The 23,852-nt window shown below is 43.8% G+C and overlaps 1 protein-coding gene across 1 annotated transcript in view; it reads right to left on the bottom strand.

Annotated features, from left to right (window-relative positions):
- DNAH2 (dynein axonemal heavy chain 2) overlaps window positions 1-23,852 on the bottom strand; it is a 6,636,854-nt gene that overhangs the window by 3,054,542 nt on the left and 3,558,460 nt on the right. The window contains exon 46 of the mRNA XM_044077324.1: window positions 9,898-10,056. Within this exon, the coding sequence (XP_043933259.1) occupies window positions 9,898-10,056 (159 nt within the window). The remainder of the gene's footprint in view (window positions 1-9,897; window positions 10,057-23,852) is intronic.

Raw genomic sequence — 23,852 nt, 5'->3', positions numbered from 1 at the left:
CGCTACACCTTTCCTGCTGTCAGCAAAGGCTACAAAAAGTTGATCAGATTTCCTGTGATCCTTTGTTCTATCCAAATAAAATCTAAGTTGTCTATGGACATCCAATTTGTGTAACATATACTCCAATTTATTGGAGTGATTCTTGAAAAAGGTAGGTAATTCAATGGATTGATTAATGTTATTGATAGAGCAAACTTTGGGGAGAAAGGATGGATTAGTGCGAAGAGATACCCTGTCAGAGTGAAAGATCAAATAAGGGTGTTTAATAGAAAGAGCCTGAAGTTCAGACACTCGTCTAGTGGATGTAATGGCTACCAAGAAGAGGGTCTTCCACGATAAATACTTCAATGGACAAGAGGAGGCTGGTTCAAATGGGGGTAACATCAATTTAGATAATAAAAGGTTTAGATTCCAAGGAGATGTAGGGGTTCTAACTGGTGGTCTAATATGGAAAGATCCTTTTAAAAAGGCCTTACAAAGTCTGTGAGCCATAATAGGTGCCCCACATTCTTCCACATGAAAGTTGGAAATGGCAGCCAATTGCACTCTTAAAGTGGCAGGAGAAGCTCCTTGGTGGAACAATTCTGTTAAAAACTCCAAGATCTTGTTTAATGGAGCTATGACAGGGTCCAAATGCTGTGAGTTTGCCCAGAAGACAAAACGCTTCCATTTACTAGTGTAGGTCTTTGTAGTGGAAGCTTTATGAGAAGCCACTAGTATATTCTGAACTGCAGGTGAAAGAGAATCAGACCTGGCTAAGGGAAGCGGAGCAGTCAAGCTGCTAGATGGAGTGACCCGAGCGAGGGTGAGGAACCCTGACGAGTGAGTCAGTAGATCTGGCTCTGGGTCCAGGATCCAAGGTCCCCGAATGCGGTGTTGCAAAAGAAAGGGGAACCAAATTTGACGAGGCCAGAATGGGGCAATGAGGATTATCGTCCTTTGTAGGTTGTTGGCTTTCTGCAGAAACTTTGCAATCAGGGGAAAGGGAGGAAAAGCGACAGGAGACCCGGGGCCAATCGTGCACCAGCGCGTCCCTGGGGACTTCCCTGGAGGGGTAATAGGAAAGTAGCTCCTGCATTTGGTGTTCATTGGAGACGCAAAAGATCGCAGGAAGGCTGGCCCCACTTGCGAAAAATCTTCTTCGCAACTGACTGTTTGAGGGACCACACGTGAGGCAACAGGATTGTTCTGCTCAGCCTGTCGGCTATGACGTTGGATGACCCCGGGATGTGCGTTGCGATCAGAAAGCCACCCGTGGACTCCGCCCATTGCCAGATTCTCATGGCCTCCCTGCATAGCTGATAAGACTTGGTCCCCCCTTGTTTGTTTATGTACCAGACTACGGACATGTTGTCTGTCTGAACTGCAATAGTCCCTAGAGGAAGAAGGGGAGCAAAGTGTTGCAACGCTAGAAACACTGCCCTCAACTCTAGAACATTGATGTGCAGATTGTACTCTAAATTGGTCCATTCGCCTTGGACTGTCTGTCCCTGAAAGATGCCCCCCACCCTATCAGGGAAGCGTCCGTGGTCACCGTGAGCTGTCATGGGTAGCACAAATGGTCTTCTGCTGGAAAGGTTGCAAGTCTGAAGCCACCAGGCTAGGTGTGATTTGCATGTGTTTGTAATCAGAATTTCGTGTGTCAGAGGTAGCTGTTGGAACGACCATTGTGCAAACAGTAGCCATTGTAGAACTCTCATGTGCAGTCTTCCCAATGGTATTGCAATGAGAGAAGCTGCCATGAGACCCAAAACCTTCAGAACCAGTTTTGCTGGGGATTTTCTGGATGACAGAAGAAGAGATATGTGGCTTTGTAGTGAGGCTATCCTTTCTGGAGGAAGCCTTAGAATTAAATGATGAGTATCCAATTCCGCTCCTATGAATAAGATATGCTGTGATGGCTGTAGTAAAGATTTTTCGAAATTTACGGAAATTCTGAGGTGAACACAAAGTTGTAGAGTGTAATCCCTGGCCTGTATCAGTTGACGCCGGGTGGTGGCAGAAAGGAGCCAGTCGTCCAGATACGGAAACACCTGAATCCTAGGCGTCTCAGATGAGACGCTACCACTGCCATGCATTTGGTGAAAACCCTGGGGCTGAGGTCAGACCAAAGGGCAGGGCTCGAAACTGATAGTGACTGGCTCCCAGCCAGAAGCACAAATGTTCTCTGGACCCCCTGGCCATTTTGATGTGGTAGTATGCGTCCTTCAGATCTATTGAGCACATCCAGTCGTCCTTCTGTAAGAATGGAAGGATCGATTGAAGCGTGACCATTCGAACTTTTCTTTCTTGACTAAGGTATTGAGGTTGCTTAGGTCCAGAATCGGCCTCCAGTCCCCTGTCTTCTTTGGAACTAAAAAGAACCTTGAGTAAGTTCCGAATCCTCTTTGGTCCGCTGGGACTGGTTGGATGACTCTTTTTTTCTAGCAGCTTTGAAATTTCTATAGCTGCTGGGTCTCGCAGATGGGGCAGCACATCTGGGAGTCTTCTTTGGAATGGGGGTGGATAGGAAGGGTATTCTGTAACCTCTGGTAACCACGCTTTTTACCCAGTTGTCTGTAGTAAGATTTTGCCAGGCCTGAGGGTATAAAGCTAAGCGACCCCCGACTGCCTCCAGAGCAGGACAGTCGGGCCTCCTCTCAGGAGTGCTGAAAAGGTTTTCCAGGGGGTGTATCCCTGTCACCTTGGTTTTGCGGACCTCTGCCGCCGGGTGGCGTCTTCCACCTCTGCCCCCTCCTCTGCCTCTAGAAGGGGCATCACCCTGCGTGCCTGGGAAAGATCCTTGGGGTTTTCAAAACCACATTTTTCCACCGCGTTGCCCTTTGGGGTACGGACTGGATGGGGTGGAAAACCGGACTCCGACAGCAGAGAGAGTCTTTCCCTCCTGTTCACACCGGGTAAGGGTCTCCTTTACTTTGGGGCCAAAGAGAGTGGCACCACAAATGGGGCGTTAGTAAAGGAAGACTTGAAGGCTTCCAAGAATGAACATAAGCGCATCCAGGATTGTCTACGAAGAGCAATCGCTGAAGCTGCTGCCCTACTCAATCCTTCCGCGTATGAGATTAGCCTCATGGACAAGTTCACAATGGATGTAAGGGTATTGAGATGTGCTGTAACTTTCTGAAACAGCAGCATCTGTAGTACCCTGGAGGGTATCTCCCAACTCTTTGATTAGATCCCTCTGTAGTCGTGTAAAGTGGGTCAAATAGTTCAGGGATCGCATAGAAACAGCCGCTGAACTAAAAGTGCGCTTCCCGCATCTGTCCATAGTCCTAGAATCTTTGTTAGGCGGATGGACAGATGAGGAAGATTCCGACATCTCCTTTTTCGTGGCCGCTGCCACCACCATAGCGTCCACTGGAACTCCCTTTGTGAGATAAACCTTGTTTTGGGGTGCAGTAATGTACTTATTAGGCTTTCTAGGGACTGGTTCCACCGTGTCAGGTGTCTCCCATGCCCTTCGAGCAATCAGCTCCATTAACTCATCGAAGGGCGGAGTGACCCAGGAGGAGGAAGGGCGAGCACCAAATGCCTTCAGCAAAACTGACTCATCCTCAGAAGGGGGGAGGGATTGCCAATCACCTCTCTGTTTTAGGATCTCCAAGATGTCAGAAAAAGAGACATCCTCTGAAGGTGACTTTGGGGACCCTTCTGACTCATCTAAGTCCGTGCCCAATGTCAATGATTCTTGTGGAGAATCTAAGTGTCTCCTCTTACACAGTCTTTTCCTAGGGACTTCTTCGGGGGGAGCATCCGAAGAAGCCTCCGAGGAAGAGGGGCACCTCCAGGGTGGCTGAGACACAGGTGCTCGACGCTTGGATGTAGCCGTTGGTGCAGAGGAGGATAACGGTCCTTTATGGGGAGGAGAGGCTGCTTCTACTGATGTGGTTGTCTGGGTAGACAACACCTTCCTCATGAGGTCGAAGGCCCCCGGGTCCCGAGTCGAGGTATCTCCCGGTTCCGAAGAAATGGGAAGAATCCCCGAAACAGGCACTGAAGGCATCGACCCCCAGGACGGAACCGAGTCGATTCGAGCCGAGGCCCCGAGAGGGAGAGTCGGGACCGAAACATCGGTCCGACTCTCGGTCCCGGAACCAAAGATGGATCTTCGGCTCCGAGACTCCGGTACCGGATCCGACGGAGTTGAGGTGAATGGAGCCGACCGAGAAAAGGACGGTTCTGGCACCGAGGGCTCCACAATCCTTAGATCAGCTTCTTCCGGCTCCAAAGACTGGACAGGTCTCGGAGGAGGAACAGATGGAGATAATGGAAGGCCTTCAAGTCTCGACACCAATTGAGAGGAAACCGAGATGAGTTTGGATAAGGCCGTATTCTCCATTAATTTCTGCACCACGCGGTCTACATCGGTGTCGGAGAGGGGCCTGGAAGAACGGGTCGAAGGAATCGAAGACGGAGCCGACCTCAACAGTGTCGGGGGAGGGAGCTCCGTCACCGGTTCCAAGACTCGAGGCTCGGAAACTGACAACAGTTGAACACTCGGTCCCGAAGCCTGTGGAACCGGTGATCGAACCTTAACTGAATAGCTCGGAGCCGATGACTTGGGCTCTGACGTCTTCGATTCCTTCGAGGATTTTGATGCCTGGTCTGAAGCATCCAGAGCCTCTTGAAAAGAAGGTTTTAACAAACCCCTATCCATGAGTTTCCTGCGCCTATCTGTCATGACCCTCCCACTGAAAGAATGACAAATAGAACAGTCTTCTTGCAGATGGAGAGGGCCAAGACAGTAGACGCAGGAACTATGATTGTCAGTAACTGACATCTTTTGCCCACATTGGCAACGCTTGAATCCAGATTTAGCCTTCTCAGACATCTTAAACTAAATATGGTAGAAGTGTAGAAGTCAAGTCCAGCAGTAAGTCCAATAAAAGAAAAAATGTCTATCCGGTAGTCAATCCAGTAAGGGGTGGTAGGCCCCGAGGGAAACTCTAATAAGTTTAAAATTAAACTTAAACGGGACCGAGAATTCCTCAACCGTACCACACACACACACACTTAGTCACTAAACAAACTTTTTAGAATAAAATTATTCTGAAATAACAAGAAAAAAATCTTAATCTTAGCTTTAGTTGTTCGAGCTCGACCCAGTGATGCGAACGCTGCAGCGGCAAACTAGATCTGAGGTAAAGGCAGAGGGGAATTGTGGGTATTAGGTTGTCTCGAGCTTCTTCTCGATGCAGAGCTTGCAAGCGGCCGACACGGAGCCGAGGATTGGCTCCGAACCCAGGTGTAAGAACAAACGGCGAGATCGAACACTCTCACATTACAGCTTCCATGGGACCCGATAATAAACCTGGCTGTGTTCTACATGAACTACAAAGCGAACAGGCCCCACATCTCTGTGCCCTGTTCAGTCACAGCCTCATCTCAGGCTTTGTCCCTACCAAATGGCGCACAGCTACAGTCATCCCTCTACATAAAGAGGGAGCGACTACAGACCTTGGGAATTATAGCCCCATTAGCCTGATGAGTCTGATATGTAAAGCTATGGAGCGCATCATCATGGACCTGATTAACACAGATCTAGGAAATCCCAAACTCTAGACCCCACGCAATTTGGCTTTGTAAAAGGGAGATCATGCCTGCTCAACCTGGTTGACTTCTTTGAGTCAGTCACCAGGGCTGTGGATGAAGGTAAGGCAGTGCATTTAGCCTACCTCTATCTGGCCAAGGACTCTGATACTATTCCTCACTTGGGAATTATTGATAAACTCACCAAACTAGGCATTGACTCCTATATTACTAGGTAGGTTGCAAATTGGCTCACAGATAGAACACACAGTGTGAAAATAGCGGACTCCAAGTCAGATTGCCAACCAGTCAACAGTGGAGTCCCACAGGAATCGGTCCTGGGTCCTCTCCTGCTCAGCATCTACTTCTCAGAAGTCCTGGCCAACACAAAGGGACTCTGGCTGACCAAGTTCGCAGATGACTGCAAGCTGGGAGCCATTATTAACTCCCCAAGTGATGAATACATCCTACAGAAAGACCTCACTGAGACCAATGACTGGTGTTGAAACCATGGCCTTAAGCTTAACGCCAAAAAATGCATCATCATCCCCTTTGGCAAAACTCAGTTCCCACTAATTACCACATTGATGGGAGCTCACTGAAAACTGAAGGCGTTATAAGATATCTGAGGATGTAGGTTGACAGCAACCTCTCCTTCAAGCACCACATTGCCATTGTGGTCAGAACGTCCTTCTATGTGGCACATCTCATTACCAAGGCTTTTGCATCCAGGAAGAATGAGGTCATCGTCTCTCTCTACTTTTCCCTCATTAGACCAGTCATAGAGTATAATGCCCCATTTGGTATGTACCTCATTAAACACTTGCAACAGCCGGAGAGGCCACAGAAGTACCTCACAAAGAGGATCCTAGGCATTAAACACAAAACCTACATGGACAGACTCAAAAGACTCCAGCTATTCTGTCTCATATCACCTACTTAGAGGCGATCTCTGCTTGACTTACAAAGCCATTTCTGACCCAACTCTGTTAGAAATGCTACATCTAAAGAAATCCAAATCCCTCCACACCACATACTCCAGAGACTTCAACCTTATTACCACAATCAACAGAACATGCTGGAGGGACAGATTCCTCACCCAGAGACTGCTCATGCTCTGAAATAGACTTCCCATACATGTCAAGCAGAGCATCTCGCTGTCCCTCTACAACAGAAATCTTGATGAGTGGATGGGTAATACAAAATTCACCCCAGGGATCACTCCAGTGGCTCTACTTGATAGAGGCACTGGGAACTAATGGTGGGCGGCACAATGCCAGAGCACTTCTATGGGCTAGGCTTGTAAAGGCTCCAGGGCCATTAACCTAGTACACACCTATGAACCTATGAGTAAGGGAGAAACTTGAGAGTTCTAAGTTGCTACAAGCTTTTTCAGCAGCGGAGTTGGATCTGACGTCTCGGATCCAAATCCATCAAACAAGGACAGAATGAAAATTGACATCAGATCTGTTGTTTCGTACTTCTCAATGTGCAGTCATGAGCCTTTATCAGAACCCACAAATGTAGTGTTCTTGGTTTCTGGATAATTATTATACTACACACCCATATAAATAATGTATGACCAATAAGTGTGACACTTTGCATGCGTGCCACTAACCTATTACCAAAGACCAGCCCACAGCACAAATGGTCCAAAGTCTTGCTACTAAATGACCAGCAATATTAATGACCTTCTGTCAGTGACACCTTCCAGGGACCACCACGCTGTATATGTATGTCAGCAACCTATTACCAAACATTATCACACTGTGCATCTGTGACACTAAATGTACTGTCATTATCACACTGTGCACACATGACAGTGACTTAATTACAAATTACTATCACACTGTGGACATATGCTAGTAACTTAATTATGAATAACTACAACACTGTGCACATCTGCCAGTGACTTAATTACCAATAACTATCACACTGTGTGCATCTACCAGTGACTTAATTACCAGTAGCTATCACACTGTGCACATGCCAGTGCTCAACTACTGAGATTGATTAACTGCACTATCACATGGTGCACATGTGCCACTGATGTAGTACCAATGACTATCACATTGTGAACATATGCCAATGATCTACTATTAATGACTTATGCTGTACGTGTGTGACACTGATGCACTGACAGTGGCCATCACACCATGCCAGTGACCTATTGTCAATGACTTATCACACTGTGTATTTGTGCCACTAACATACTTCCACAAATTACAACACATACATGCCAGTTACCCAATACCAGTGCGTTATCATGTTGTACATGTGTGAAACAGATGCACAATCCTATAAATATCAAAACTCAAACTTCCTGCCCTTCAAACATGCCCTAAAAGAATTTCTAGCTAAGGCAAGGATCTGTTCTTGTTCCAAACCTGGTTAAAACAAATATTTTTTACCTCTTCAAAATACACCTAGTCCACCTTAATTCTGTTATCTACATGCTCCCTAATTAATCTCTTTCCAGTATACTTAGTCCACCCTAACTCTCTTATCTACAGACTCCCTAAGTCATCTCTCTCCAATATACTAAGTCCACCTTAACTCTGTTATCTACTTGCTCCCTTCTTTCTTACTTTTGCTACTGCCTCCCATCTTTAAAACTTTGGGTTTGGCATGATGGTTAAGGTCTTCACCTCACAGACACAAGGTACAAGGTTTGATTATAACCTTCCACTTCACACAATGCTTATGTCTTTCCTGCTCAACCATCATGTTCCACTTAACACAACTTGCATATCTGTATGCAAATTGTTTATTAAGTTTACTACTTGCTGTTTAGCTTGTTTTAAAATGTATTTGTACTTCATGTTATAATGTCTCTGCTTGTTTAAAAGTTTTGATGTAGTTTGAGCTTTTCTCCCTGTGCCTCAACTGCAAATGAGTACCTTGATCCAGTTGGACTTTCACAGTGAACAAATGCCAGTAAATAAAATAAATATAAATAAATATAAATAAATTATCCTGTTCTAAAGAGAAGGCAGTGTCTTAACTTTCTGCATTGGTGGCACCTGCAGGAGTACAGCTGTAGCATCCACTGTGATGAGATTACAGACCCTACTCTGCACTGCTGCATCAATTACTTGGGGGCTGGCATAAGGGATAGCCCTCTACAAGCAGTGACTGTGGAGCTCACATATTGCCACAGCAGGATGGGTAGGTGAGGAGGAGACACAACCCTTGTTGCACAGGTGATGGTTCCCACTCCCTATATGCTTGGCGTTCGTTCAAGCACAAATGTGACCATAGGCCTCTCACCTTTGGGGTAACAAAGAAAAAATGTTTGGTATCAGTGAAAGGCTACAAGTTGGGATATTCAGCAGCAGGCACTATCTATAATCAGCTTTTGGAATACCCAGTGAAATGTCTGCGACTCAGCTGGCCTCTTCAAGTTGTTTAGAGAGACAACGGACATTTCTACAAGTTATAGCCACCAATGATTTTATTTGGCAAGTCTGCCAGCATCTGATTTCAAGCACACAATGCTTCAGCAGTTGAAGCTGCAAACACATTACTACTACTTTGTCTGAGAATGACAATCCATTGACATTCCATGCACTTCTGGGCAAAACATTTAACCAAAAAAAACAAAATTATTTTAGCTAACACCAGAAACTACCCAGTTGATGTCTGCCACCTATTTTGAAAGGTAGCTTTGATGTTCTTAGAGGGTGTAGATACTATCGCCTACAAACTGGAACCACAGTAAAGGCTGAAACTCAGCCTAACTTATACCATGATTCAGTCATATGTCAGGATTTGCTTCCTCAATGGAGGACAAGAAATATGACTATCTATCTAGCTTTCCACTCAGACACCACCTTGTGACTATTCATGTCTGTTAATCCGAGTCCTCCTAACTGGAAAGGGGAGGTGCCACCTTAAGGATTAAGTGTCCATTTTTGTGTGCCTCTCTCTCTCTGACATACAGTCTGAAGTAACAAAAGAATTACGCTCTGTGAAATGCATCTGTTTATGAAGCTTAATATGACATCCCATATCAATTGCCATCAACAGAGGTCAAGCACTCAAATGATATACAGACAGCCTTCTTTGAGATAAACAACAATGCACTACACCATAAACAACCCTTAAATAGACATTTATTCCAAACATAGGCCACCAGTAACATGGATGCTTCAGGCAAACATGAGCAGAGAACAGAGGCAAACCAGCAAGAACGACAGCTAAGAGCTAGCTGAAAAGAGGATGACATAAAATAGCATTAAATCTACACTCCCCTAAGTATTCAGCATATAGATTATGAACATATTTTACAATGCTAGCAAATCAAATTCATAAATCAAAATTTCCCTGTGTTAGAACATAAAAAAAAAAAAACACTCAAAGACTTACCCCATTGTCCACAGTAGCCAGTGACTCATACAGCTTGCACAGAGAAACTATACCATTGAATTCCGCTATGGGCACCAGCTCTTTGCAATTAGCTTTCTTAAAGCTAAGTACCTTTGGAATGTATTTATCAAATCCTCGTTGGAGGTGTTCAACTTCACTCTAAGAGCAAAAACACAAAAGTCACAAATGCAAACTGCAGTAATACCCCAATGAAATGGTATACAAAACAAATTAGCAAAGACAATATGGCAGTATCTATATTCAAAAGTGGCAGGAAAACAGGAAACTGCTACAAAATAAATCTGGGCTTGCCATTCTAATGCTGACATCAACTTCAGATTAGTACAGGTTCATAGGTTGGTACTAGGCTATCGGCCCTAGTTCCTATACAAGCGTAGCCATAACAATTCCATGGCTATTTCTTCCCACAGTATTTACTTCCCTGGAAGCCTGTCTAGCAGGGCGACTGACGTGATCCATGGGATGAATTTCCTATCTCCCATCCAATCATCAAGGTTCCTTTTGAAGAGGGCCAAAGAGGCGCTCTGCTTGACATGTATGGGCAGTTTATTCCAGAGTCTGAGGAGTCTCTGGGTCAGGAACCTATACCTCCAGCAGTTTTGTTCATTGTGATGACAAGGTTTAGATCCCTGGAGCATGTGACTCTCAGGGATTGGGATTTCTTTAATTAAGTGTAGCATGTCCAACAGCTCTGGGTTTGACATGGCTTTGTATGTAAAGCAGAGATCACTTCTGAGTAGACGATATGCGACAGAGTGTAGGTGGAGTTTTTTTTAGACAGTCAGCATAGGGCATCTGCTTTAGGTCTGTGATTCTTTTAGTGAGGTATTTCTGCGGCCTTTCCAGTTGTTGCAGATGTCTTGAGAGATACATACCAAATGGGGTGTTGTATTTTATAATGGGTCTAATGAGGGATGAGTACAGTGAGACAATGGCCTCCTTTTTTCTAGATTAAAAGCCCTTAGTGATGAGGTATGCCACATAGAAGGATTTCCTGACTGTTGTGGCGATGTGGTTATCGAAGGTGAGACCACTGTCCACCTGTGTCCCTAAGTCTCTTATCACACTTTCGGTGTTTAGTCTACTGCCACCTATGTGGTAATTCATGGGTTCATGTTTTTTCCCAAAGGGGATAACTATACTTTTCTTGGCACTGAGCTTGAGCCCATAGCTCTGGCACCAAGCATCTGTTTCTGTAAGGCCTTTTTGTAGAATATCCACGTCATTTGGGGATTCAATAATGGCTCCCAGTTTGCAGTCATCTGCGAACTTTGTTAGCCAGAGTCCCTTAGTGTTGGCCTGTACTTCAGAAAAGTAGATGCCAAACAAGAGCAGTCCCAGGACTAAACCCTGAGGTACTCCACTTGTCACTTGTCTGGAGCTGAATTTGGAGTCGGCTACTTTTACAGTGTGGGTTCTATCAGTAAGCCAGTTGGCAACCCATTGAGTGACGTAGGGATTAATGCCCAGCTTAGTAAGTTTATCTATGATTCCAGAGTGGGGGATGGTGTTGAAGGCCTTGGCAAGGTCCAGATAGGCTGTGTGGACCATCTTACCCTTGTCCACGGCTCTGGAGACTGATTCAAAGAGGTCAATCAGGTTCAGGAGACAAGATCGGCCCTTCAAGAACCCAAACTGCATGGGGTCCAGTGTTTGAAAGTTGCCAATGTCTTTGTTTATAAGTTCCATGATAATAGGTTCCATGCCCTTGCAGATCAGGCTTGTCAGACTGATGGGGTGGTAGTTCCCGGGATCCAAGGTGGATCCCCCCTTGTGGAGTGGGATTAACTGTAGCTGTCCGCCACTCAGTGGACACAAAGCCTGAGGTGAGGCTATGATTAAACATGACACTTAGGTGAGGTGCCAGTTCATTTTGCAGTTCATGTAGTACACAGGCTGGGATGTCGTCTGGTCCCATGGATGCTATATTCTTAGCTTTGGCGAGTGCGTTTTTACCTGTGTGGCCGTTATTACCGGAATTTGGAAATCTTTTGGTATTGAGATGGTCCCTTTAGGGTGTGGTGGGGGGGTGAAGTTTGCATTGAATCGATCTGCCAGGATATTAGCAATATCATTAAGACTGTTTCTGAGATTGTCAACAAACTGTGGCTGCTTGTACTAGTCATTGTTTCAATGCACTTACAGTTTCCTTTCCTCGAAAGGCATCTACCTTGAAGGAGGTCTTCCCCTGTGTGTAAGTGGACACAGCTACTCTCAAAAAAAAAAAAATATTGACACTTACTTCCCAACTTCCCAACACCTCAGATCAAGTTTGCCTGCCTATAAAAATAAGATTTAGAAATTAATCGATATATGACTAGTCCTATCTAATATGGTGGACCAAAACACAGGTAATAACATGAGGAACAGCAGCAACCAGGCTTTCCCAGGACAAGGCCCCTGGTCAGTTAAACCATTCAACAGAGAGAAAAAGTACAATTTAGGCTTGGGGAATGGAGGGAGGAATGGTGAACAAAATGAAAATTAAGATAACAGGAATCTAGCACTATGATAAGTACGTAACTTTCATGGCTGACGTCTGTTGTCATCCAGTTCAACAACTGGGACAGATTCCCAAGGTATTGAGACTCCTTGTGTAGTATCAAGGAAGGATATTCCTGAGAATGGTGTAATCAAAGGATGTACAGGATCTGGACTGTGGAGAAGTACCTCCCTGGACTACATGAAAAGAGACATGGAAGAGCTCTCAGATCATGTGGCCCAGGCAGGTATGACCCTAGCCCTGAGTAGCATCCTGCCTTTGCCCAGAATTATACCACAGTATAAGGACAAAATGATTGACTTCAACAACTGGCTAAGCTTCTGGTGTCATTCAAAGGGGATTCAGTATCTGTCTGCCTGGGACGACATGATCGACAAACCACGATGCTTTGCCAGAGATGGTCTGCACCTGTCATCCCTGGGATTCAGGTTACTGGCTACAGCTCTTGCCACCCCTATAGTGCCTTTTTTAGGCAAGGTTCAAAGGACAAAACCACCACTGTTACAGATACAAGCATGCAAAATCTGAAGGTAATGCTACTCAATGCTAGAAGTCTAAACCTCAAAAATGCACTCTCTCGAGGCACTCCTAAAAATGGAGAACATCAATATATGTGCAGTAACTGAGACCTGGTTCAAGGCTACAGACAGCACCCCTGCAATACCAGGCTACAACTCTTACCACACTTTTTGGCTACCAAACCAAGACCGAAACACTAAAGTTGGAGGAGTGTCCATATTCACCAAGGATATTCACACCTCCAGGATAGTTGCACAACACAATGCATCTGAAATTCTCCAGGTGCAACTAACACTAGATAAGACTACAATCCAAACTGTAACTTGCTACAGATCCCCCACCATGCCCAAAGATTCTCACTACACCTTTCTAAACATACTGGAAAATATTAAGATACAACCAAATACCCTAATACTGGGTGATTTCAACTACCTTGCCATTAGCTGGGAAAACTACTTGGGTACCAACACATTTTCCCAATGGTTCTTGGAATTCATAAGTTCCAATGCCCTGGATCAACTAATCTGTTCTCCCACCAGGGGTCCAATATCCTAGACCTGGTCATTATCAACATAAGAGATAGATGCTCCACACCAGTGGTCACCCCCTCATTGGTCAGTTCTGACTATAAGCTTATCAGCCTTGACATCCACATCCCACCCCCACCCCCAGTAAGGAAACCTCTGTAAAGAACTTCTCCAAAGCCAGCTTCATGCTACTCAAGTCAGAAGTGACAAACTTCATGACACCCATGCAGATGGAGCTGAAAGTTTGAATGCTGAATCCTACACTAAGGCACTGTATGAGCACATCCACTCGTGCATGAATCGTGCCATCCCAAATAGAACTAAGACACTCTCCAAAAAAAGGAAGCCAATCTGGTGGCCGCCTGCCATAAACACACTATACAACAGAAGGAAGAAACGGTTGCAGAAAAGAGGAAAATCCCAGGATGCAAAAAACTCCCTTACCAACCTCAGTAAGAAGCTGAGATCCCTCATAAAATCTTCCAAAGCAAGTTATGAAAGTAAAATTGCTAAAGATTCCAAAGACAACCACAAGGCATTCTATAGGTATGTCAAGAATCTAAATGGCAATGCTCAGATCTGTTCTGAGTTACAACAGAATGACATTAAATATACTGATCCCAAGGATATTGCTAATATCCTGGCAGATCAATTTAGTGCCAACTTCACCCCCTCTCACCCACTAAAGGGCCCATCTCAATACCAAAAGATTGCCACATTCCGGTAATCACGGCCATACAGGTAGAAACTGCACTTTCCAAAGCTAAGAATACAGTATCCATGGGACCAGATGACATCCCAAGCTGTGTACTACATGAACTACAAAATGAACTGGCACCTCACCTAAGTGTCATGTTTAATCATAGCTTCACCTCAAGCTTCGTGCCCACTGAGTGGTGCACAGCTACAGTTATCCCACTCCACAAAGGGGGATCCACCTTGGATCCTGGAAACTACTGTCCCATCAGTCTGACGAGCCTGATCTGCAAGAGCATAGAACGCATTATCATGGAACTTATAAACAAAGACACTGGCAACCTTCAAACACTGGACCCCAGCAAATTTGGGTTTGTGAAGGGACGATCTTGTCTCCTGAACCTGATTGACTTCTTCAAATTAGTCTCCAGAGCTGTGGATGAGGGTAAGAAGGTCCACACAACCTATCTGGACCTCGCCAAGGCCTTTGACACCATCCTCCACTCTGGAATCATAAATAAACTTACTAAGCTGGGCATAAATCCCTACATCACTCAATGGGTTGCCAACTGGCTTACTGACAGAACCAAGACTGTAAAAGTAGCCACCTCCAAATCCAGCTCCAGACAGGTGACAAGTGGAGTACCTCAGGGTTCAGCCCTGGGACCGCTCTTGTTTAGCATCTACTTCTCTGAAGTACAGGCCAACACTGAGGGACTCTGGCTAACAAAGTTCGCAGATGACTGCAAACTGTGAGCCATTAATGAATCCCCAAATTATGTCGATATTCTACAAAATGGCCTTACAGAAACAGATGCTTGGTGCCAGAGCCATGGGCTCAAGCTTAATGCCAAGAAATGTATAGTTATCCCCTTTGGGAAAAACCATGTACCCATGAATTACCACATAGGTGGCAGTACACTAAACACCGAAAGTGTGATGAGAGACTTAGGGACACAGGTAGACACTGGTCTCACCTTTGATAACCACATCACCACAACAGTCAGGAAATCCTTCCATGTGGCACACCTCATCACTAAGGGTTTTTCATCCAGAAAAAAGGAGGTCATTGTCCCACTGTACTCATCCCTCATTAGACCCATTATAGAATACAACGCCCCATTTGATATGTACCTCATAAGACATCTGCAACAGCTGGAAATGCCACAGAAATACCTCACTAAAAGAATCAAAGGCCTAAAGCAGATGCCCTATGCTGACGTTTAAAAAACCTCCAGCTATACTCTATGGCATATTATCTACTCAGAGGTGATCGCTGCTTAACATACAAGGACATGTCAAACCCTGAGCTGTTGGACATGCTCCACTTAAAGAAATCCCAATCCCTCAGCACCACATGCTCCAGGGATCTAAACCTTGTTATCACATTGAACAAAACATGTTGGAGGGATAGGTTCCTGACCCGGAGACTTCCCATACTCTGGAATAGACTGCCCCATACATGTCAAGCAGAGCACCTCCTTGGCCCTCTTCAAAAGGAACCTTGACAATTGGATGGGAGATAGGAAATTCACCTCGGAGATCACGTCAGTCGCCCTGCTAGACAGGGGTCCAGGGATGTAAATATTGTGGGAAGAAATATCCAGGGAATTGTTATGGCTAGGCTTGTATAGGCCCTAGGGCCGATAGCCTAGTACCAACCTATGAACCTATAAAAGGAACCTTACCCATAAAAGTAATAGAAGTAGGTATCGTCCTGGCAGAATAAGCCTTCAGTTTGTCATGCAAGCACAATCCTAACTTTCCATGCACAAACATAACACAGTCAGAAAGCACCTGGACAATGAACAAAACATGCTGGAGGGATAGGTTCCTGACCCAGAGACTCCCCAGAATCTGGAATAGACTGCCCATAAATGTCAAGCAGAGCGCCTTTTTGGCCCTCTTCAAACGAAACCTTGATGATTGGATGGGAGATAGGAAATTCACCCCAGGGATCACGCCAGTTGCCCTGCTAGACAGGGGTCCAGGGAAGTAAATACTGTGGGAAGAAATAGCCAGGGAACTGTTATGGCTAGACTTGTATATGCCCTAGGGGTGATAGCCTAGTACCAACCTATGAACCTATATGCTTTGGATACTCCTTAACTAACTTTACCTTTGGAAAGAGCAATGAAAAGTTGATCACATTTCCTAATATCCTTAGTCCTATGTAAATAAAACCTGAACTGTCAAACATTTAACAAGTGTAAAATATACTCTCCTTTGATAGCAAATTTTGGGAAGAACACTGAAAGATTGATAGTCTGATAAGGGTAGTTTCAGATGCCACCTTTGGGAGATTAGGAATTGTTCTTAAGGACAGTCTGTCCTGATGAAAGACCAGATATGGAGGTTTACAGAACAAGGCTCGAAACCCCAAAATTCTCCTCTCAGGTGTGACAGCCACCAAAAAAAGAGGTTTACAAAGAAAGATAGTTTAGGTCTGCTGCAGTGGCAGGCTCAAAAAGAGCTTTGTTAAAGCCTGAAGCAAGATAGTAATGCCCCATGTGGGAACTGGAATTCTTTTTGGTGGTCTTAAAAAGAAGGTTCCCTGTAAAAAAGGCTTTTGAAATCATTAGAGAAGCAATCCAAATCCGATTTTGTCCAATGTTAAAATTGGAGATGCCACTAATTCTATCTTGATGGTCAAGAAGCTGGATCCTTTGTGAAAGAGCTCCACCAAAAAATTCAGAATGGATAGAAGAGGGGCTGAAAAAGGATCTAGCCCTTTGGACGAAGCCCAACTGGTAAATCTTCTCTGTTTACTGAGATAAACTCTTCTAACATTGGGTTTTTGTGAAGAAGATAAAATATGGATTACTGGACCAGAAAGCCTGGCATCCATGGACACCAGAAAAATTGGAGGAACCATGCAGTTAAGAAGATAATATTTGGATTATTGGAGCAGAAAGCCTGGCATCTCTGGCCACCATCAGAATTGGAGGAATCATGTGATTACTTAAGAGTCTTCAGGTCCTGGTGAGGCTGACCAGATGGGGGTGACTGAGAAGATCTGGAGGAGGATCCAGCACCCTGGGTAGATGTATTACATGAGGTCAGAAGAAGGGAAACCAAACTTGCCACAGTCAAAAAGGGGCAATGAAGATAATTCTGGACTTGCACCTTCTGGCTTTCTGAAGAAATGTTGTTATGAGAAAAATGGGAGGAAAGGCATAAAGAAGACATAGGAGCAAATTGTGGACTAAAGTGTCCCTCGGTGATGGACACTGTAGAGGGACTAGGGCAACATAACTGCTGCACTTGTTTAGATACAAAGCAAAAAGGTTACAGCAAGGTTGGCTGCAGTAGCTGAAAAATCTGTATTGCCACTGATTTACTGAGGGACCACTCACATGGCAGTAAGACAGATATTGTCAGTTTGTCCACTAGAACACTGGATGATCACAGTATGTGCATTGCAAGCAGAACGAGACAGGAAGACATCATCCATTGCCAAACCCCAATGGTGTTCCAGTGTAGTGGATATGATCAGGTTCCTCCATGCTTGTTGATATACCAGACTACCTGAATGTTGTATATCTGCACAGCTATAACACCCTTAGGGAAAGAATCCTGAAAGGTCTACAATGCCTGAAGGACTGCTTGCATCTCCAAGACAGTGATGTGAAGACTGGCCTCTGTGGGTGACAAAGAACCTTGAACCATCTTCTCTTTGAAATGCCCCACTCACTCTAGAAGGGCAGTGTTTGTGGTGACCATGGCTATTGGAGATGGAGGCTAAAATAGTCGATCTCTTGACATAATGGGAGAGGTCAACCACCAGCTGATGTGTCTTTTGCAAATTGGTATGAGGCATATCACTGCATGCAGCAGATGAATCATCAGGATCCATTACTGAAATAGTCCATTGCAGAACTCTCATGTAGTATCTTTCATGAGAAACCAATGTGATTGAGGCAGCCATTAATCTTAAACGTCTGAGGATAAGTCTTGCATGGGAAGGATGTTGAAGAACTTCTACAGTTGCTGCTGCAAGGACAACACTCTGAACTGTGGGAGGTTGGCTATCTAAGTGTGTACTGTATATACTGGTGGCATCCAATAAACTATATCTGTTGCATCAGTGTTAGCTGGCTCTTTTTAAGACTGACTGGTTCCCAGCTGCGAGAATAGGTGGAGTAAAATGTCCCTATGCTGAACCAATAGATCTCTGGTCAATGAGGTAAGGAAATAAACATCTAAATATGGGAACAAATAGAATCCCTCCTGTCTGAGATACGCTGCCACCACTGCCCTGCATTTGGTGAACAACCAGGGGGCTGTAATGAGCCCAAAGGGCAGTGACTGGAATTGAAAATGAATGGCTCCGAACTAAAAATGGAAAAATCTCCTGAACTATTACAGTATCTTGATATGTTACCAGGTGTCATGAAGAGCTACTGAGCACATCTAGTCATCCTTTCTCAGAAGAAGTAGAATGGAATGAACCATGTCCATCTGGAAATTTGTTACACAAACTGATTGATATGGCTTACATCCAAGATAAGCCTTAGGTTCCCTGTTTTCTTCAGAACTAAAAAGAACATGGTATAGACTCAGGATACTGACTGAACTGGTGAGGACTTGGTGGATGACTCTTCTCTAGCAGCCTTTTTACTTCTGCTACAGTAGATTCCATTTGACTGGGATGAATGCCTGGAATCCTTCTATTTTCTGTGGAGGGAAAGCAAAGGGAATATCTGGTGATTATCCTCTGTACTCATGTATCTTGGAATCTTCTGCAATGGCCTGCTAGGCTTGAGGATTCAGGGATAAGTGCCCCATGGACTGCATCGAGAGTGTGGCATTCTGGAAACCCTTCAGGAATCCGCAGTCAATCTCTGCCTTTGAAGTGACATTCATTAAAGTCACCCCCCCCCCTTTCTCATTACAAGAAGAAGTACTTTGAGGGGATGGAAAAAGTGATTTCTACTGCAGACAGAGTGATGTCTTTATGTTCACTCCTTTTGAGTGTTTCCCCTCATCGTATGTCTGAACAAGGTTGAACCATCAAAAGGGGCATTTTTGAAGGATGAACTGAAGCGTTCAACAAAGTCGAATAAGTGCATCCAGCTATGCCAGCGGATAGCGATGCCACTATCTGCTCCTCTGTCCATATCATCAGTGTGTTGGTCAGCAGACGCATGGCTACATATGACTCAAACTGTAGGATACATAACTGGGACTTCATTGATTTCTGGATATCCATCAGCAGTGTAGATCAATGTGCATGCATGTACCTTTAAGAAGCTATCCAAGGGCTTGCACAAGTGTATAAATACTGTGCACTTGCGAGCCTGACTGCCATTCTGTAGTAAGTTGTTGAGATGTAAGCAAGTATGTATGTAAGCTCGGTCTGTTAACCAATTTGTTTATATTTTATGATGCTGCTACCCATCCTTATGTGTTTTCATGTATTCAAGCATCTAAACGAAATACCCCACCTGTTTGTCATCTATGTTAGAGAGGGACAAGTGACATGGTGTCAGAAGTGGCATGTCTGAAAGAACATGATGTTAAAGGAACCATGGCCAATATGAGTTGATGCCAGAAAAAGTTCCAGTTTCTTCCATTTGAGTCCGAGGGGCAACCGGCTGGCACTGGAGGAATATAGAGGAGTGAATCATCCCTACTGCATGCATAATTCGCAAAACAGGTCAGAAACGAATTTCAGATATTAAGGCTTACTCAAAACTATTTCTTGTTCACAAAATATGTAACGAGGCATACAGAATGCTCTAAACAATGTTCGAATAAACCATGTCCGATATTGATAAAAATATTCGTATTACTACAGAAAATGTTTGAAATAAAGTCCAAATTGCATAAAACGAATAAAATAAGAGGAAACGACCGCATTTCTCCTAAACATGTATTTTTCGTATTAAAGATATCAGAGTTATCAGAAGTGTATAAAGTGTTTGCATGTTTATGAAGTATTACAGTAAAATTATTTCACAATATACAGCCATTACAGAGCATATTTCGCAAAGTACAGTATTTTGAAGAATTCATTGTGCATTTGAATGTTATTACAAGCTCACAGAAAAGTTTGTTCATAAATAATTACAAGGGCCATATTTTCAGTGTGCTTGTGCATACTTTGTGGACATGGCAGATGGATTTTGAAAACCCAGTGCACTTGTGTTTGACAGTAATATTGCAGAGAACTGGAGAGTGTTTGAGCAAGAGTATGATTCAGTCATACAGGCTGCAGTTTCTGATAAAGATGACTGTACAAAGGGATTTATTCTGCTTAATTTAGCTGGGTCAGAAGCCATTGAAAGGGAACATTAATTTTTGTATGCACCTACTATCTATGCAGGAGAGGGAGAAAACTGTCAAACTGTTTTACTGGCTGAGTCAAGGAAGGACCCCGAGTGCTTGAAACGCAAATTTAGAGAAATGTGTAACCTCAATACAAATTTTACAATGGAAAGGCATTTATTTTATACAAGGGATCAAAAGCCTGCTGAAACTTTTGCAGCATATATAACTGACTTGAGAAATAAGGTTAAAATGTGCAGATATGGTGATTTAAGGGACGAGTTGATAAAGGACAGACCTTTGTGTGGTATTAAAGATGACGCTGAGAGAAAGAATTTACTTTGTGACAGTGATTTAACTTTGAATAAGGCCATTGAGATTTGTCAGATATACAAGCTCACAGAAAAACACACAAATATGATTTCAAATGAGAATAGCTCTAGAAGGCATAGTGATAAAGCTCATGTTGACAGTATGCAACACATGGTTAAAAGAAACAGGCCCAAGCACATGGCAGCAGATTGCAAATTCAGGCTACAAGAGGTTACTTATGTTGGTCATTTATTACTAGTTCAGGCCTATGACTAGACCCTTCAAAGCAAACACCCGTTCTCGAGATGTCAGCTCCAGACATTGTTCAAGCCCTGCAATGTTTTCTTGGCATGGTTAACTATCTAGGCAAGTTCATTCCAGACTTGAGGCAAATTTCAGCACTGCTCATAGAGCTGACACGTAAAGATATACCCATGTCTTGGTTAGAACACCACCAAAGAGCATTTGATGTCCTGAAACAGAGAATTGCTAGTCCACCAACTCTCAGATATTATGATCTTCACAAGCCAGTTACTCTTTCATGTGATGCTTCGAAATTCCATCGTGGTGCAGTCATTCTACAAGAAGTTCAACCTATTGCCTATGCATAGAGAACTCTTATTCAAACTGAAATGCAGTATGCTCAGACAGAGAAAGAGCTTTCGGCAATTGTGTTTGCATGGTCGAAGTGCCATGATTATGTTTATGGTAGATCTATCCAGATGGAAACACACCACCGACCTCTAGTCACTATATTGAGAAAGCCTATACATTCAGCTCCAGCCAGGCTGCAACATATGATGCTGAGATTGTAAAAGTTTAATCTCACTCTTGTCTACAAGAAAGGCAAACTTCTTTATCTAGCTGACACATTATCCAGATCGTCCAGAAATACCACTGAACAGCATGAGAATGAGAACCTTGATTTTGAAGTCATGGAAGTGAGAATTTTTTCTTCCACACGTCTTGATGAGCTGAGAGATCACACAGCCACAGATCCAGTTTTACAAAGGCTGAACCACTTTATCAATCAAGTATGGAAGTCAAAGCAATCTAGTTAACCTCAAGAAGTTCAACCTTATTTTGCATACAGAGATGACATTTTGTCTGATAAAGGTATCATTATGAAAGGTCCGAAAGAAATTGTTCCAAAGTCCTTGCAACAAGAGTACATTACTATCTGGTATCGTGGTCACCCAGGAAACGACTCTACCAAAAGCAGGGTGAGAGGACTAGTAATTTGGCCTTCTATGTCACAAGACATTGAGAGAGTACTTTTATCTTATTCTGTGTGTAATAGCACTAAGCCACCTCAACAGAAAGAACCACTTCAGCTAAACCAGATTCCTGAACTACCTTGGTCAACAGTGGCTATCGACATCTTTGAGTGGAATGGTCAACATTATTTGGTATTTGTAGACTCTTACTCCAACTGGTTCGAGATTGACCTACTTCCCAACCTAGCATCCAGTACTGTCATTATTAAGATGAAGCATCATTTCACAGTTCATGGTAGGCCACACAAAGTTATTTCTAACAATCGCACACAGTTTACAAGCTAACAGTTCAAAAGATTTGCTGAAGAATGGGTCTTTACTCATGTCACGAGTAGCCCTGAGTACTCTTAGTCAAATGGTTTGACAGAATGTGCAGTTCAAAGTGCAAAACAATTACTAGAGAAGTCAAAAAGATAATAGTGATTTTTTTCCTGAATCTCTTGATGCACAGAAACATTCCTTGTGATAAACATCTTGGTTTACCTGCTCAGAGACTTCTGTCAAGACAAACCAGAACCACATTACCAGTCAGTAGCCAATTGTTGGTTCCATGTGTCAAAAACAAGTCGGTGAAAACCAAACTGTTGAAGAAGCATTTAACCCAGAAGTCCTACTACAATAAGACCAGCAAACCATTCAATCCATTACAAGACGCAGAACTTTTAAGGATGCAGACGTCCAAAGGTTTGGAGGGGTTGGAGTCATGAAGAATATTTGCCCAGAGCTAAGACCATACATTGTGGAATCACAAGGGGCAGAGTTTAGGCAGAATCAGAAACATTTCAGACCAGTGTATGAGCCTAGACAGCAACACATAGCCTGTGAGAAATACTCTATCTCAGTGTCAGTTGTCTGGTGTTCCAATTCCACAGGAAGTTCCAGAGAATATTCCTATTCCTGTGACAAATCCAGACATTCCTTATAACAGTTGTTCACCGAAGACTGTCTCTGTTGCTAAATTTACTCCAGATTGTTAAGTTACGAAGTCCAGCCGTATCTCCAGACCATGTAACAGATACACGGCAACTTGGATACGATCATTGTGTTTTGTTTCTAATGTCTACAATAATGCATATCGAACTCTAATGTTGTTTTGCTAAGGGCAATCTTATTAAGAAGGAGGATGTAGATCAATGTGTGTGTATGCATCTTTAAGAAGCTATCCAATGGCTTGCACAAGTGTATAAATACTGAGCACGTGTGAGCCTGACTGCCATTTTGTAGCAAACTGTTGAGATGTAAGCATGTATGTATGTAAGGTCTGTCTGTTAACCAGTTTGTTTATATTTTATGATGCCGCTATCCATCCTAATGTGTTTCTATGTGTTAAAGCATCTAAAGAAATACCCCACCTGCTTTTCATCTATGTTAGAGAGGGACGAGCGACAAGTAGGTTACCAGTTAGAGACTTGCTCAGCTCCTTAGTCAAGTCTCTCTGGAAGCATGTCATATGGGCAAGGTAATTCAGTGTTCTAAATGCAAAAGTCACTGAAGCTTATATCCATTTCCTGAATTCGTCCAAAGCCTTCGACTCCTTGCTAGGGGGATGGACAGATTTGTTCTCCTGACAGAGTTTCTTCTTTGTGGCTGTGGCAACAACTATGACATAGGTTGGGAGGCTGGCATAATGTTTAAGGTGTTTATCTTACAGACACAAGGTCCGGGGTTTGATTCTCACACAGAGTAATTGTCTAGGCTTAAAATGGCCCACAAAGGCAGTTAGCTTAGTATTAATATATGAACCTATCAATCCACTGCCGGGCCCTTGCTCCAGTGCATCTTTGTTTTAGGGGCAACCAAAAATCCAGCTTGCTTTGTATCCACTCCACC

Source organism: Protopterus annectens, chromosome 7.part0, assembly GCF_019279795.1.
Source record: "Protopterus annectens isolate FY-2018-M chromosome 7.part0, PAN1.0, whole genome shotgun sequence".
Lineage (NCBI taxonomy): Eukaryota > Metazoa > Chordata > Ceratodontiformes > Protopteridae > Protopterus > Protopterus annectens.
This window is presented reverse-complemented; position numbering and strand designations above follow the sequence as displayed.